General features: G+C 44.9%; 1 protein-coding gene across 1 annotated transcript in view; it reads left to right on the top strand.

Moving 5' to 3' along the window:
- The first annotated feature begins 774 nt into the window (after window positions 1–774).
- The window catches only part of LOC144468603 (uncharacterized), a 94,550-nt gene continuing 77,011 nt past the window's right edge, over window positions 775–18,313 (top strand). Inside the window, exon 1 of the mRNA XM_078178189.1 lies at window positions 775–2,201. Within this exon, the coding sequence (XP_078034315.1) occupies window positions 2,073–2,201 (129 nt within the window). The 5' untranslated portion in view covers window positions 775–2,072. The remainder of the gene's footprint in view (window positions 2,202–18,313) is intronic.

Genomic DNA, 18,313 nt, shown 5'->3' on the forward strand with positions numbered 1-18,313 from the left:
AAATGTTACGGCAAGGGGTTAATAAATTCACGTCAACCACCTAAGAAGCTATGTAAAACGAAATTATTTTATATAATCGAATTAAAATCAAAAATTTTGTATAATAACATCAATTACATTTCCAACAGTCTTATGTAGAAAGTGTAATAGATTGGAATAAAAATGGATCCCAGGAAAATGACTTAAGGACGTACGAGTAAGATGATAAACGTCCGAAAAGCCGTAAAACCTCCAACTTTAAAACGATCTTGAAATTTAGGCAGATGCGAACGTAATCATGCTAGGACATGTGAAATTCGGGTCATACCATCCAATCTGAGTCCGACAGCTTCGTGCATACGATGCAATTCCTCCATCAGCAAAAAAATCTGGCCGTTTCTTGATATGCACTAATGTATCTAGAAAAACTGTGCCACCGCTCCCCACCCCGTCCGACCGGGTAAAGCACAAAAGCAAATTTCCGAGGACGAGCGGCGTCACTCGACGCCACATAGAATCCGACGACTCGCAAAGTAAATTCATCGCGAGGGCACGGTGTCCACGTAGAACGATCACGCGCGAATTTGCATCGAGATCCGGCAGTCCGGCGATCATTCATCGAACGGCGGTGTCACCTGTCCGAAAACTGTGCCGGCGACTCGCGCATCTCGTTCCCCAGAAAATTGATTCCCCGTGGAGAAAAACGTCTCCCGGCGAGTGGGTTCCGCAGCTAATCCTTGATCTCCTTCACGTGTTCGGCCCATTCTTAGCTCCCCTCTCCCTGCGAATCGTGGGGGCGTCGCGACGGACGGACGGACGTAGGCGAGGACCAGCGGAGCAGACTGGGAACGTCAGAGTACCCTACGACTGCGTCGCGTGCGCATCCCGGCCTGCTCGATCGTGGTCTGCTCTGGATCGTCGCTCGGCTCTGATCCCGAGAAGCGTGTTCAGTGGTGCACCGATCGATCCCCGCGATCCGCGAGGATCATCAGATCTACGAACGGTTACCCCGACACACCGGTCCACACCGGCAGCGAAACGGTAGTTCCAAGTGTTCTCCAAGGCACTCTTCGCGATCGAAGAGGATTCCGAAACAGAAGGCGGAAGATCTGTATCGCCGGCCTGTATCGAAGGATCTCGCTGGACGCTGGATCCGATCGCGGTTTGATCGGCTCCCCGTGGCAACCGCGGGCAACCGCGCGAGCGGGTGAAACGCGCGCGGATCGACACTCTCGCGGGTTTGCGAGCGTAATTGTCCGCGAGCCGTGCAAATATCGACCGCTGCTCGTTCATCGAGCGTGCACGAAGCCTGCGATGATTGCTCGCCGGTAGAGCCGAAGCTCCTAGAGGGAAGAAACGTCCTCGAGACCTTCTGCGGCCGTGGACGGCGATCCAGCGGCCACCAGATCCCGGTTCGATCGAGACCGAGAGAGAGAGAGAGAGAGAGAGAGAGATTGCGACGAAGAGGCGGACGAGGAAGCGAGAGAACGAGACGGACGAGCGAGCGGGCGAGCGGGCGAGCGATGCGCTGAAGCATCGATCACGGACGAGCGCGCGGGGATGAGCGAGCCGTTCAATTAAAGCGTTCCAGAAGCGCGACAGAGACCGAAGGAACTGGGGGAGCGGAGCCGCGTGACTCGCTTGGAAAATATTAGTCGAGGAGGACAAGGCTTGTGCGATGTTGCCTCTTATTAGCGTGTCTGCCGAACGACAGTCGCGCTGAGAGTCGAGCCGGTACTCGCAGCATCGGTGATCGTCCGCGGATTTCTTGCGGAGGAGTTCGGTGCACCGAGAACAGGCGGCCAGTTCGAAAAATTGGGTCAAAGTCCGGGACATGCCGAAGAGGATCTGAGCCGCGCGTGATCGCGATCGACGCGTCGTCGATGCCAAACGTGCAAGACTGATCTCTCCCTCTCTCTCTCTCTCTCTCTCTTTCTCTCTGTCTCTCTCTCCCCTCTCCGTTTCTCTCCCATCCTCCTCTGTTCCCGTCTCTTTTTTCGCTTCGATTTTGTTTCGCGACGCCGAACGATCGAAAACACGATCGCGATTATTGGAAGCGTTCCATACGGACGGAATACAGCCATTCGCGAACGATGAAGTGGTGTTTAGTGATGCTGATTTTGGCCGGTGTCTCGTGGGCCGAAAACTCTGTCGACAACTCGGAATACATGGTCCTTTCCTGCCCGAAGCTCAACTCCCAGGAAGAGATCGATCTCGACAAGGTGAGTACCGCCGATCCATTGCCTCTTTCGTGCTGGACCAGTACGACGCGTTACGTAACCGTGCAACTGTTACTGTGTTAACGATCTGGCGGGATCAGCTTCTGTATTCGAATTAATTGGGAAATGTTAGCGTCGGATTAAGGAGATCGTTCGGCGCAGCGAACGCTTCTCTGACGCAGGCTTGTGTTCCATCTGCGTTATTGTTACGTGTACGTTTGTTTCCGTAACGTTGTTACGCCTCGTATTATGCTCAATCAAAAGCGAATTCATGCCAGCGTTGTTGTAGAACTTCGCGCGAATTTTATAATCTTTAATTCTATTATCAAGCAACAGTGTTTCATACGCGTAATCTTTATCATATGGTCCGGTTTTTAAATAGTTCTCTCTTAAACAATGCCTGAATATGGATGAAAATCACGAAATATCGTGATTCGAAACGTTTGTTTGAAATCTTGTGAGAGGAGGACATAGACGTATTGAATATTAATATATTGCATAAATTAATTAGATCTTATCGATCTGCAAAGATTAATTCGTTTCATTGGGAGGTTTTCGGTTCGAATAACAAGAGATTCGGATATTTGAACGTTGAGAAATTAGAGCAGTCGTTAAACAAGGCACCTAGTCATCATTTCCACGCATCGTAATTTGCAAACGTTCTGCACTAAAGTTTCATAATTTTTCACAAGAGCCGCGGTGGTCGGAATAATGCTGAGTTATATCAATTAGTATTTTGACTTTACGACTCTATATAACAATCTTTAATGGCGAGAATTTTAGTTCTCGCGATGTCTAATTAACAATTAGTATTGTTGATTTTACGACTCTATATAACAATGTTTAATGGCGAAAATTAGTTCTCGCGATGTTTAATTAACAATCAGCGGTCTAGTAGCATTGTAACATGTTTGCTGTTAAATATTAAAGAATAGAGTAAATTGTTCTCATCAAATTTTTCGAATACGATAATATACCACCGGTGAAATGTAATCTAGCCGTGTATTAATGATAATTGAAATGTAACTGTTCAGTTGATTGCAAGCTGTTCGGTGCAATTATTAATTGGACCGGAGTGTAACTGTTTTGATTGAAATTGCAGATCTGTAACAATTAATAATTGCAAGGGATAATTAAAATCGCCATCAATAATACATAATCGGTCGCATGCACAAGCACTTTATGCATTACCGCGCAATATTCTATAATGCTAATAAGCTGAGCATTAATAAGTGAACTAAATTATGTACGCCTCGTTAAATCCTCAGTCGATCTTTAACATTGCAAAGCTTCCAACACAAACTTTCCATAAATTAATGAAGGAAGCATTGAAATTTGCATGAAGTGTTACAAATCAACGGCAAATTTGCGTTTCGCGTAATTTTCACGATACCGCTTGCAACAGTGACGACCGTACGAAAATAATTCGGTCCTCTTCTCACGCGATCCAAAATGGCGACCGTCGGAAACGTCTAATTTGAGCGACAACCCAACCAGCCTCTCGTCGATTCAGACGATCGGAACGATTAATTAGTGGTTCGATACGCTCGTCTACGCGTCCACGGTTCTCGAGCACCGATATCGCGCCACGGTAATCGAATAATCATTTGCGCGCCTTTTCCGCGGACGAGAAGAATTCGTTAGACGCCGGATTTTCCGGCTCTTTCCCTCTTAGGCACGAAGAGACACCGTGTCCCGGGGAACTTCTTAATTGCGTCATTAAATTCGTGTCACGTAGAGGGGAACGAACGATCAAGGCTTTTCCACGATTACCGCGAGATAATTATTCGGAGTGTTTCTAAGAAATGGTTGTTTGTATCTTTAATGAGAGGAACGGGAAATCTCATTCGACCCGGGGTTGAACCGACGTGCGGAGGAAAAAATATGTTTCCGCGACGGCGCTGCTCGCCTTGGAAATCCGCGATATTTTGTTTGCTCAGTTTTCCGCTCAATTTACCTTTCCCGGGGGATTCATTTGGGATTTATAAATTGTCAATCATGGCTTGTAATTTGTATTCGTGCCCGCGGTTCGTTATACGAAAAAAATAAAGGAGGGTCTGCCTTCCAGCGGTGCGCGAATTAAAACGTGTTTATACGCGGGCTGTTTCACTTATACTGGCGCTCTCTCTCTCTCTCACTTAACGATAAGATTAGTTTAGCGTGCCAAGTCAGCATTCGGTTAAGGAAATAATTTCGTCTAAAAAAATAATATTAGATATCGTATCATAATATTAGATAAATTACTGAATATAGATCACTGTTAATGTCCAATTTCTGACACCACAGGTCAGTTGCGATACGAAAATATTCTCGGTCAAGAGTTAACAATTTCTCTTAACCCCTTGGGTACATTTGACGTGTGAGAGACGTCATTCACTTGTTTTCCCTAGGAGCGGATGACGTGGCTAAAACGTTTATTTTTGCAATTCTAATTACTTAAAGACATCTTAATACTACATATATCACCAATATTTTATAAATAAATAAATTCTTACGTAAAATGTACTGCTTTTACATACTACTCCAAGCAACCAAAAATTATATCCGCTCCACATGCAAATATCTTCTCAAATAAATCCGTACCCAACAGGTTAATTCGCTGTTGTACTTTGACGAGGCTGACTCGTGATGGACACTTCTGAAAATAACCTGTTAAATGGCAATGTTCTTCCGTTCTTTTAACATGAAATGAATCTCCGTTCTCTTCTCATGAATATTTAATTAATTAATATTAATATCCAAGTAAATTTGAACACACAATAAATGCATACAGGGTGTCATGTAACTGTCGATTTAACCGGATAGGAACTGATTCCGCGTTAAAAAATAAATACGATAAATTATATTCGTAAAAGAAAGTTCTTTCAGTTTTCCAGCCGCCTCGGGAGAATTTAAATAACTCATAAAGCAAATTAGTTTCACCGTAGCTAAAGCATACATCATCGAGCAGTCTTAGCTGGAGCGCGCAGTGCATTAAATTGAATTAAAAGTTGCATAACTGGCTCGAAAAGCAAGTGATCGATATTGTTAAGAAAACAGCGTTCCCGGGGAAAAGCGCGCGGAGGATCGAATGACGCCGGGGGTTGATTAACGAGCAGGGATTATATTATTCACGACGTATCCGGGGGCTGCGACTTCCGCGGATGTTGAAGGATCGCGAGATGCCTGGAGATTAAATATTCTTCCCGTAGAGCGTTTCGCGCTCCCAGCGGACAGATCAGAAAAGGTTTCAGCGGGGCCTGGATCTCTGTGTGCTGCGAAATTTGTCTACCCCGAGAGATCCGTGCGCTTACACGATACGGCGGCGGCGAGCCCTTTTCAAAGGTGGGAGGGATGAAATATCGACGCGCGAGGCTGTTTTCGTTCCATTCGTTTTTGTTGCGACACGAGCGAAGCAGGAGACGCGCGCGGTCTTCATCGTACCCGTGATAAAAACGGGGCGAGCCTTGGCCCAATGAAAATGCAAAGAATCTGCCCGGGAGCAAAAATGATTTGTATCTTCAGCCACCGCCGCGAAGTTTATCCTCCGTCGAGATACGGATCTGGCTCCGGTGTGCACGCACAGATTAATGCGATTCCGATAACCGTGGGCTGCGCGAGTTGCGGGGCCGCGACAGCTGCGCGATCCTCTCGCTTCCTCTTTGTCCATGTTTTCCCGCAGTTTCCGGGAGCCGGCGCCGAGGCCGCGCGAGGAGTCACCGTGACGCAGAAAGAGATCGCGCCGATTTCGCCCGGCTCTCGGAATTGAAACGAAAAAAATCGAACGACCGTGTAGGAAACGGACAGCTTTCGATGCAACCGGCCTGATAAATGTAATATCGATAACAACGGGAAGTGTGTCGGCCCGTTTTCGAGGGGGCCACGGTTTCCACGGTTTTCGTTTCGCCGCGGCGATTGATTAAAAAATCATTTCACGCGACAACGGAGGAGAAACGGCACGCCGACAGCCTTCCATGGGGCGGCGCGTAGGGAGCGGCCTGCTAAACGTAGTTTAGAGCGTTGCGCGCTCGCGGACATGGATTTCGGAATTTCGATTTAACCGAGGACTCGGCTGAGTGGACGCGGCATCGCGGATCCCTATGCGTGGCTGGCTCTTGATAAGCGGGCACGGTGTAACAGTTTTTGACATTTGCCGAACAGGAATGTTTTTGCATGGGAAACCGTTCATCCCGCCCCGGTAATTTCTGACGCAATCCGGAATTGTTACAGCGGATGTGCGTCAAGATTAGATCGCGGATTTCGCGTAGCTATGGCAGAAATTAATTGGTGGGGATTTGAAACGGTAGAGAGCGACTATAGCAGTTAAGAATGTCGATACATACCTTTCTTTTCAGAGCTAATTAAATTAAAAAGTATAGTAGAAGAAACATCTATATTTTATATTGTTTGTACTTCATATATCTTTTTTATTGAATAATTTTTCTCTTCCGGGGTACATGTACCATACATTGAATAATGCAATACTGTACGTACAATATACGAGCAATATTTTAAAATATGAGTCATTTAACTGGATTTTGAAATTTATTTTTATCGTGACATATTTAACAAACTGCATGTTTGTAACATTTTTAGTATGCAAAAGAGTTAGATTAATACTACCCACGGTAAAGTTTAACTTTCAAGTCTGCATCATTGGATGAATACCTTTGATATTGTGTTTAAAAAGCAGCTAACGAGCGTTGCTTTATACTATTTACAACGTCATATTTATTTAAACTTATGTTTGGATTAATACAATTCTATAATTTCGTGTAATAGAATCTTTGCAATTTTAGCAATTTTAAAGAAGAATTAATGACATTAATCTCCTGACCGACTCGGTAGATTAAGTGTTAACACGTTGAAAACAGAAAAACTTTTCTACTTGTTTTTCGTGTCTCCTACTCTTGTAATTGGTTTCCTAATAATTCCAGTATCTGGTACCACCATCGAATCATAAAATTCGCAAAATCAGTCTCCATCGTTATCGATTCGAGTACCCGAAGGCCCGGAAAACTGCATGAACGTCAGCAGTCCACTAATCAGCATTTTCCTACAATTTTATCGTCGTACAGCGTGTGGACCCAAACGTGGCTGGGACGGGGGCAATAAAGTTCTATCGTTATTACCATAATTCCCCGTTACAATTCCCATTACCATAATTCACGGCACGCTTTTTGGAGTCGTCTTTCCCGCGAGAAGCCCGTAAAAAGTGTTACCGAAAGTTGACTGCGGCGGCGACGGTAGCGGGTGTCGTCTTACTTTTCCTCGTTACAGTGGCCCGCTATCCGGACCGCAACGTATGAAACCGCGCAACGTGTAAAAAGCGCAGAGGCATAAAAGAAAACCACCGTTTCCCGCGCCGCGTCCGACTCCGCGGAGCTTCGGCGATGACGCGGGCCGAAAGTTCCGCGGAAAGGAGCGCAGCTGCGCGCGGCCAACCGAACTCAGAAGTTACAGCGACGTTGTCGGCGATCACGCGACGGCGAAAGGGAACACGGCGCGCGTTCGCTCCGCGGTCGTGCAAGTCGGAATAAACTGGAACGAATCAGCCGCGCGCGCGGCCTCTGCCGCGACCTCCGATCGGGCTTGCAGACTTCCGGTTTCCGGATGTACCGCGGAAACGCAGCTTCCTATTCGGCTGCGACTGCCTCTGAGCCTTCAAGGACCAGGTTTCCCACCGCTGTCCTGGTTTAGCTCCTCGCAGATTTGTTGCTTTGTTCATTTTGCATGCGTTATCCGCCGGAGTTGGCTCGCGGCTGTAGGTTTTGCGCGTTTCTGGCAAGAATGAGCGAATGGAATACGGAACGTTGGAAGAATTTATTTAAACGCCATTATCTGCACGGTTATGTGTAGCTTGTTCGGTGGTACTGATTTCTTAGAAGAAATTCATATTATACGAATTAGGGAACAAAGGAACGGAATAACATTCATACTTAACAGGATCTTGGGTCTTTGTCAGAAGAATGAACATACCGAATAGAAGACATTAGAAGAAGATTGTAATAATATTTTTAGCGGAAAATGGAAACTATAATTTATTGTGTCTCTGTATTTCTTTGAGCGTTTAAATATTAATAACAAGGTTATTTAACTTTATTCTAACATAGAGGAATGAAGTACTACTATTCATACTTAACACAATTTCAATAATTATAAAAGTAAAATATTTAAAAAATAACTATACAGTCAGTTAATTGAACATCGGGTCACAATGTGGTATAATTTTTTTTCGTGTTTACAGATCATTAACACCCACCTTAAAATGATTCAAATGTAGAATTATTATGTACAGCGACGTATCCTTAATTTAGCTCCTTACATATGTGAATGGGTGTATTAAACATGTATTTAAATTGTATAAAATTTCATTTTGATAGTATTAATTTTTCTTGATATTATATGTCATTTAATATTATTACGGTACGCTAGACGAGGTAATATAATTATGGTAAGAGTCAAAGCGACGGGATTTTCTTTGAAGCTACCGTTAGTAGAACTTTTCTGTCTTCAATTACTTCCTAAAAGGAGAAGAATATCTACATTTACCTCGACGCTTAAACATCGTGCTCTGAATAGATATTTATTGAAATCGTTATCGCAAATCCGACTTAATGCGAGTTTCGACCTCCGTTTCATGGTACGGATGCAGAAAGTTTCCACTATGCGCGAGGATGCACGGTAACACACAATTCACTTAAGAAGTTCGCAGGAGTGTGGGTAATATTTTACACAGAGTATATGTTGTTATTAAAGAACTCGTTAACGAGATACTAAATAAATTCTCCGACAAGAGCTAAATAAATACGCTAACTCGTGATATGGAATTGCGGGAAGCACATTTTCGGATAATGCAGACAGCGAATTTTTGCAAACCGGTGCATCGCGCAGCAGAAAATTTCCAGCTTCGTTCCTGGCCGCGCTCTGCCTCGAAAATCGGACAAAATTAGAATTAAAAAGCGCGTTTACCCCAAGATGAAAAAGTCAGAAACTGTCCACAGGTGGTGCCTCTGACACGCTTTCCACTCCTTGCGCTTGTTAAGCAGGGGAAAACGAAAGAGACAGAATTAAAATTCACGTGCGGTAGATTCAGGTTACGTCTCCGGCATCGCGGCCGGTTGCTTTACAAATTAGTTGTTACCGCGTGCCGTGCTGCATACGGGGGTTGGTATCTTCTAAAAGGGTTGCTTGGAAGGCGCACTTAGCCGACCCACGATCACAGCACGAGAATCTTAATCGAATTCGGAACTCGAGCGTTAAAAGCGCGAGCGTCTGCAAAAATACGCGGCGTTCGATTAACTCGCGGACTCCTAATTCAGACGTTAATTCTATTTTCTGCAAACTGGCGTATTCCAGTCGTGTTCCCGTCCATAAACTTGCCGCTCGTAAAATCTCAAACAACTCCGGCCTTAATCTCTATCATATTCCGTAAGCTACCATTTGCTCTCAATTAGCTCAGAAGTATGCCTCGCCGCTTAACTGTTTACGGTCAGAAACATCTCGTCGTTTAATGGACCATCCGAAGTGTACGAAATATAATGCGCCTTCGATTCCTAAGCGATCGTTGCCGGATGACGCGCGCAAGTTTAGCGTGCCCCGTCTCCTTGACAACGTAGGACAGAGAGAGCGGGAGAAGCCCAATTTACTCGCGCCGAGTAAAGCTTGTACGGCGCAGGCTTAAAGTATCGTTAATTCAAAACAATTACGAGTTCCTGGCGCGCACGCGGTCTCGGCGAGTCGTCGTTCTGGCTTCTGGTTATGTACGGGCCGCATTAAGTGGCAGCTAGAATTTAAACGGCCGCGTCGAACGGCTCGTAATTCGTGTCTGGCTCCGTTATCGACGGAACCATTCGCCGTCTTTTGGAAGCTTGCCTCCTTTTCCGCGCGGCGATAAGCCACCGGAGAGAATAGAACGCGACCGGGGGAAACGCGATCGGAATCGTAGCAGATTGCGCGGAAAAATATTTATCGGGAAATCCTGTCCACCTCTCCGCGCCGGATGTCTCGGAATGCAGGCCGCCTCAAGAAGACCTATTCCGAACGCTCGCGGATGCTTATGCAGCGTCCGATTTCTGCACGGAAACCCCCGGATGTTGATGTCAAACAGAAAATCTCCTCCGTGAGAAATTCGGAGCACTCGTCCGGAGTAGTGTCAGACGCGCTGGAAATTCGGGCAAATTGTGTTCGAAAACGCAGATTTTCTAGCAATCCGCTTCGTCGATGATGCCTCGGAAGTGATTCTCAACTGAAATCGTTCGATCTGTAGTGAGATTTAATATTGAGATCGTGAATGGTTATTTATAGATTTAAAGCGTGAAACAAAAATGAGCACTATTCTAGAATATAACAATAATAATTCTTTTCTCAATAATTTCAATAAGATGAGAAAAATTATTTTTATCTGAATACTGCTCAAATTACATCATTTGTGCTAAACAGCGTGAACAGGGATTGAGAAATTTATAAGAGAATAAGAAAAAATAATGTACATAAACCCGAATTGGGTATCAAAAACGGGGAATATGATTGTTTTTCCTTTCCTTAGAAAATTGTATTCCGTATCGTCGATTGTTCTTCCCGGCACGGCAAAATCTTAGGAAAATTTATGCATTTGATATAAAATGATGGAGCGTCGGGGCGAGTTGAATTACGAGCGATCCGCCGGCGGCTCGCAAGATTGAATGCAACTTTGTCATCGTGATGCATTACGACAGGCGTGTCCCATTCGCAGTTGCAACTGTACCGCGAAATTTCGAGGAGCCATTCTTTTCATCATTCGGCATCTTGTCCGGCTGTTCGCAATCCGACGCGTTCACCGAACGCTCCCGTAAATTCTCTGGTATCATGGTCGATTAAGTTCTTGCTCGCCGGAGACACTTACGAACTTTTCAACAGCCGTTTATCCGCTTCCTGGAGACTCAATGTTTCAGAAAAATTGATTCGACGGCCGGCTACCGCGGTAATTGAAAGCGCGGAGATTCCGACCCGGGCTCGTGTCCCGTAACAAGTTTCACGGAGAATCGGACGATGGGTGCTGGCGTGACGGCGATCATAAAAACGAGGTATCTGGACGGTCTGGTAAAAATACGGGCGCGATTAGCGGGGCTCGGCCGGAAGCGCGTTGAACGCGAGGAAACTCGGCGGGGCCGCCGCGGGAAACGAAATAGGGCAGTTAGTTAAATCGTAGGCGTGCTGTCGTGACGCGAGATTGGCTGCACCCTCCGGTGATATACTATCACGCCACGCGAATGGAGCAAGCCCAAGAGCAGTCGCAGCCGCAAGTAGGTTACTGTTCAACCGTGTGCTTCTTTTTCTGCTCTCGCTACTCCCTGTTCGTCTCATTCTAATCGCTGGTCCGACGTAGCCGGCGGGGGAACAGCCGCGGGACGCTCGGGCAGCGATTCCGAAAAATCCTCCGTCAAAGTCCCTCGCACCCTCCGCTTTTTTTTCCTCTTTGTCGCTGTATTCTTCGGGGTCTGCTGACTTCGCGCAAATCCCACCCTTATCTGGGCAACGGCGCGTCAACCCGGCGAACGGTGACCTTTCGGAACGGCCGCCAGTTTAGCACAGACGGATCGTTTCTAATTCATGCTAACCCCCTTGCCGTACTTTGACTATTCCGACTCGTGGCGGGGATTTCTAGTAATAACCTGTTAACCTTGCGCGAACTATGTGTGCTTCTGAGTAGTTCAAGTTAAAACGTTGCCGCGTCGTGCCGCGCGATGTTAGAACTTTATAACGTTGATCTTGTAGGAAATAAAATTACGAAACGCCATTTCAACGTGTTAATTTATTAAAATTACATATTTGTAAATGATGATAACCTCGGCGTGATTCTTTCAATGTTTAATTGTCTACAAAAAAATTATTTCGTTTTCAAACTTGTTTAAGATCTTTATTAAATGTTTGATATCAATATTTAACACGTTGTGGATGACACTAATTTTTGACCAATCCTGAAAATTCATTTTTATTGTAATATATTTGAACAAATTGAATTTGACTAGAATATTTCGGATGCGAAAGAATTCTAATGCCACCCCCTATAATAAATATTAACTTCCTAATTTCGCTTTAATTGATTAAATTGTTTTAACTACCTAGGGATTTTAATGGTCAATTATCGATACTGAACGTGTACATTCAAGTGTCCATAGGAACACAATGAACATAATAGTTTTTGATTATAATTAAACAGATTCTAATATGGCAAGGGATTAAATATCGTCCACTAATTTTCAGATCGCTCCCTGGTCAATCTGGTTAGTACATTGTGTGTTTAAGAGAATGTCGGTACTCCTGCAAATTTGATATTTCGAGTGCAATACCGATGCACACCGAGGGTCGTGTTAACTAATGAAAGCGTTTTCCAAATTCACTGTGTTCCGTGTTTACACGTGCCTCCTCGAAATGGTTTCACCGTGCCCCAGCGTAGCCTGTGATGGGCGTACAGAGGCGACAGCTGCCGGCAAATAGCATTCATATTTAGTACACAATAACTGTCGGTCTTTTCCTGGGTCGTGCGAGTTCGGACAGCGACACTCTCGGCACGGGGGACGCTGAATTATTCAGCCTGCCTCGTGGATTGCTGGAGAAGTGAAATTCCAAACGAAAGAGTCTCGACGCTTTATCAACGTTATTTGATAGCCTTTTGAAAGTCGTTTATTGACAGCGAGCATTTAATACTAATCGAAACGGCGCCGATCCACCCTTCAACTCTTTGCACTCGATCGCATCGATCCAGAACTCTGGACATTTTTACGGATCTCGAAAGATTTTCTTCTTTTTCGTGTAAAAATTGAACACTCGTTCGTGCCACAATAAACTTTATAAACGTATGATACATTTTATCGGTACATCATCCGAGCGCGAAGGGTTGATTTTATATTAATCCAATAAAAGTTATTTACGCTCTTCCTGGAACGAAATTATACGAACTATATTTTGTTGAGTCAACTGCGATCTATTATTTACGCGAATATAACGGCGCGAAGATAACGGTCCAATTTTCTCGCTGTATTTCTCAGCAACTTCCTCTCCCAAGAATAATAATAATGAATGATTCAGCTTCGTTACCGAGCAATGGAACCGTGACAACCCGAGCTCTCCGTGCTTTATGAAAATCCTACCGACGATTCTCGAGTACGATACCGTGAAAAGTTCGCGGAAAGACGTCGCGCCAGGTAGAGAAATCATTTATGGAGAGAACGTGAAAAATCGTGGAAGCTCTGTCGCGGTGGTTACGGTTGATGTACGAGGTAATGATCGTGAGGGAATTACGTGTTGCGAGTTGGTCGCAGACCGTGCCGACCGCAAACTTCCTTAAACGGTGGCAATTTCGCCGTTGGCATTGTTAAGCACGGTAAACTTTTCAATCTGTCGGCCTTATAACAGCATCGATCGCTCGGCCAGAGCAATTGGGGTCCGGCATTGTGCATGTAAAGCGCCCCGCTGTCGTTTATCTAATGCTGTGTGTACGTCGGTGCGTTACATTGGCTTCAATCATAGCGACGAACTTGGGACTGTAATAGGAGTAGCATTGAGAGCCGGCCCTGACGAGACGGCCATTTGGCCAACCTAATTTCTACGGTTTCGATCCTGTGTTCTGTGATCGACGACCGACAATGAAACCACAGCGAATGCCATAATCAAAGAATTTCCTTTCAGAGCTGCAAGTACCAGACAGTCAGGCTACTTGTCATTTCTAAAAATTATTCATCATTACGTTTAGAGCATTAAAAGCAGTTGTTTTATCCTGCTTCCTTAAATTATTATCAGAATTATATGCTAAATGAAACAAATTTATCGAATAAACGATAAACACGTGTATCTTTGCACTTTCAGTAGTCGTGAATTAAAAGATTACGTGCACTCTATTTTGACCCATTTCGTAAATGCGTTAACCTTGTTTCCGAGCTGTTAATATAATATTCATACATAATTCATTATTTCCTTCACTATTCCTTTCATTTCTATTATTTATCATTGCTTCCATTCTTTACAATACAGAGGAGCCCCTATTATCCGGTTCTCCAATTGTCGAAATTCTTTATTATCCAACTACGTACGTAATCAGGTCAATCTAAAGCAATTTATATGCGAAACGATTTTTATATAAATCAATAAATTTTTATATAGAGCAACTATTCTATTATCCGAAAATTTGTCATTTTACTTAGCTCGTATTTACTTCATGGTCTTACATCTTAGCTTAGTTGGTGTCGAAAAAATGGTAGGAATTGAATGCAGTGTAGTGGGAGGAGACTCTTCTCAGTCTCTTTCGAAGATTTAACTACCAGTCTTGTACACAGTAACTATATCACGGTGTGCTCCGGCAAAGATTACTAGCATTGTTCGCCGGCTAAGCCGGCGCGCATTTAGGGTAATCGAAGAATGGAAAAGCAGAACGTCTGGCTTCGATGAGCCAGCGAAACCTTCGTTTCCCTCCCATTAAAGTTCCAGGAGCCCTTAATTATACATTCTCAGCGTTCCGGCAAGGTAAACAAGCGACCAAGATTCCTCTGGAAATTAGCTCCCGATTAAATTCAACGTGAAAGCAGTCGCAGGCACGTTTCCAAAGACTTCGGCCGCGGTTAATTGCCGGAATCGCCATAACCGAGGAACACCGCAGCCTAGCCTTCTATCTCTCTCTCTTTCTCCTTTTCATCCCCTTCCCCCTCCCCTCTCTTTCTCTCTCTCTCTATCTCTTTGTCCCTCTCAGTCCATCTCGCTCGCCACCCCTTATCGAGTTACTTAATTAGCGTGAACGATATTTCACCAAACAAGCCCGCTTTGTTACGTGATCGCTAATGAATCAAAGCTCGGACCGGCCCCATTAAATTACTTCCCGTCGCGGTCTCCAATCAGGACACCATTATCTCCGAGCAGCGGTGGCGTTCCTCCTTAAAAAATGACCGTCGTTAGGGGTCCATGGACGGCTGCCAAAACAGAATTAATTTTTCAATTCTCGGTCACCAGAACCTCTCGTTTAAAGCCAACCGACTCCTTCGTCCCTTCCGTTCCTTTCGCCCCTTTCGTCCTTTTTGTACCTCCCATGGGTTAATTAAAATAAAATACGCGGTGATAATAAGAAGAAGCAGGAAGTTTCCCTCGCAAGAGGCTTCGTGGGCCATTACTCTGTCCCGGAAGCTTGATCTGTTCAGATTTAAGAACTTATTTCTATGCTAATATGCTATAACTTGACTGCTCAATTTTGATTTTATTAACACGTTGATATCAACTCCAAATATTGGCGCAATACCAGAGTCATTCGATTAATGCTAGAAAGCTAAAATTTTACCATAGAAAATATCAGTTTAACTCCTTTGTATTCTAAAAATCGTGGTACCGTTTAAAAATGAAATGCAAGAACTACTTAAAAATGATTATCAATCATATGTGCCCAACGCAAGAGCGTGTTAAATAAATCGACTACGATGTTAAGACATACTTGATTATTGGACGACGTTCATTTCATAAAATAATAACATTTGCAGAATCGATGAAGTACTTCCTAAAACTGTAAAATGTGTGATTCACAAAAATTCGCTAAAATTTCTGGACAATTTCGTAGCCGTGTTCTGAAAATTACAATTTTCGCAGCAACGTGGTTAAGCGAAAGAACAGTCCCTGTATCGATCGCGGAGGTTCGAATTGAAAGTGCGGAGGCTGATTGAAGCGGTGGGCCGCGGAGTTTCCCGTTTTTCCGACCAGGTTTTCGGGGGGTGGGGCGCCGTCTTTGTTCCCCGTCTTTGTTTAGCGCGTAGCGTTCCAGCCCGTCGATTAGCATAAATTCCATTTAAGGTTCATGTACTGAATATATTGCGAGCAAGCGTGTTCCGCCGCGCGGAGTTATGGGCAAGCTGTTGCGGAATTGGTTTCGACGCTGGCTGGCTGCGTTCTCGCGAGCGTGTAAAAGGCAATCAGCCTGTCCTGGGAAATTTTCCGAGCCGGGTAACAACTTCGCTTTCCTTTCCATCCTCCGCGCGTTGTTTCCCTCTCCCGGTTGTATCTTCCATATTTTTTTTTCTTTCCCACGGCGCCCGCCCTGCCGAAACCGCTTCGGAAAGCTTTCAACGGCCTGGCGCCCCCCCCGGTCGCTTTAATTACGTCCGATGATTTATGGGATCATTTGCGCGCGGGCGCGACGGATCCACCGGCAACCCCGGGGAAAATACGCGGTTGCAGTTGCAGGCTGCAGTCGGTGTCCGCGCGAAACTTCAGCCGGTCTTTTCTTCGGCGAATAAATATATCGTTAGGTTGTTTTTGGATCGCTAACGAACAGGCAACTTTCAGACGCACTTGGAGAACGTTCGTAATTGTACCGTAATTAGCTCGGGGGTGGAGCGGCGAGGAGATACTAATTAAAGACATTAATTACATTAGTGAAATTAGTAAGAATGTTAGTCCGTATAACGACCGCGCAACGTTTCAATTCAGGAAGCGCGAAGACCCGGAGCCACGGTCTCGCGGGAAAAATGCGTTGCAACTATGCGGAAAGAAGTTTGTGCGCGCCCTCTGCTGCATTACTAATTCGCTTGCCGATGGTTTAGAAAGTGTTGCAGCTGATACATTTTTCGACTTTTTATCTTTCAACTTCTGCATTCAAGCGTACAAAATATTCGATCAATTTTATAATCTTTCTAAGTCAATTGAATCGAATGGGCTTTCGAAATCAAATAATTTCGTGCAGGGCTGCACGCGGATGTTCTAGTATTAACGCGAACGCCCCTGACAAGAATACGTTTTGCAGTTCGCGTAATATAATACATGTTCCGGAACATCGCGATACACGATTCGCAGCTGTAAACGCGTATTTTCCCGAATATTGAATTAAAACGTCTTGCTGCACACGGTGTACAGTTTGTTTGCTTTTCATGAATGTTTAGCGTGTTAACAATGTAGCCGGAACGCGTTCCCCGTGGGAATTCAGCAATACCGCACGGAAATGTTACACGCGTGTCCATTTTAATTCATCGATCGAATATTTCACGGAACGCGAAACCGCAATCCGATCCATGGAACACGTGCCGATAAATCATCGTTATCTTTTACGTGTTATAAGAGAGTAACGTCGTTACATCGCAGCGAATTATTTACGGTAATGCAACGCGAAGCTCGTTTGCATTTCCGTCACCGACGGCGTCGCGTTTTAATAATTTTCTTTTTTATCTGCGGTAATACGTCGCGCGAAGATATCGATCTAGAATCGCGGACTGTTGAATGTAACACGTGTCCGTTCTGCTGCAGTCGGGCGGAAATCGCCCAGCTGCAATAAAATGACAACTGCATCGCCCGAAGCGAACACGTATTGTCCGCGTCTTCTTTTTTTTCTCTCTATCTGTCGCGTCCGACAAAACAAATGAAACCGTAAACGGCGGGGAGAGATGCAACGAACACACGTTGCTCGGAAACAGCAGTCGAGTCATTACCGTTTTTCGTTCGCGCCTCGTTCCGATCCGAAGGCTTCCCGTGCGCCATACTCGGTTCTCGGCGCATCCCCGAAACGTTCCACGGAACCGCGTACAAATTAATCAAAGTGCGAATTTTCATCAGCTGGGGAAAGTGCCGCTGGCCCGCCCGATCCCCGGAACGCTAACAAAGCACGGAATTTGTAACCCTTTGATTGAATTAGCCGTCCCGCAGAGTTGGCGGAGACATTAGTCGAAATGCAAATTGTCGTCAAAGGTGTAATTCCACGGACAATCTGTAGCCCGTGCGGTTTTCGGATCCAACCGTGCCCCGTATTCCCAAACACCTCCGTTATCCCGTACGAATTTTTATCTGCCCCCTTCCTTTAATCTTCTTAAGAGGCATCAGCGGCGACCGCATTTTTATTTACGAGCTCAATTTATCCGCTCGTAATTTATCGACTAGGTTAGCATGATACATTCCGACTGTGCCCGCCATAAAAATGCCAGGGAATGAAGGCGAGCACACATATAACATAACGTATCGTTTATGCAATTTTAAAAATGTTGTCCAAGAATATGTTCGGAAATTAAATAAATTGATTAAATTGAAAAAAACTCCGTTTAAGGGTTTGCGCAAGTTCCAATTAGAAAAAGTATTCAACTATTCCACGTTGTTTATTCGTTGGGTTAGTATGATATATCTCGACTGTGGCTGCCATA

Source organism: Augochlora pura, chromosome 4 (assembly GCF_028453695.1).
Source record: "Augochlora pura isolate Apur16 chromosome 4, APUR_v2.2.1, whole genome shotgun sequence".
In the NCBI taxonomy this organism is placed as follows: domain Eukaryota; kingdom Metazoa; phylum Arthropoda; class Insecta; order Hymenoptera; family Halictidae; genus Augochlora; species Augochlora pura.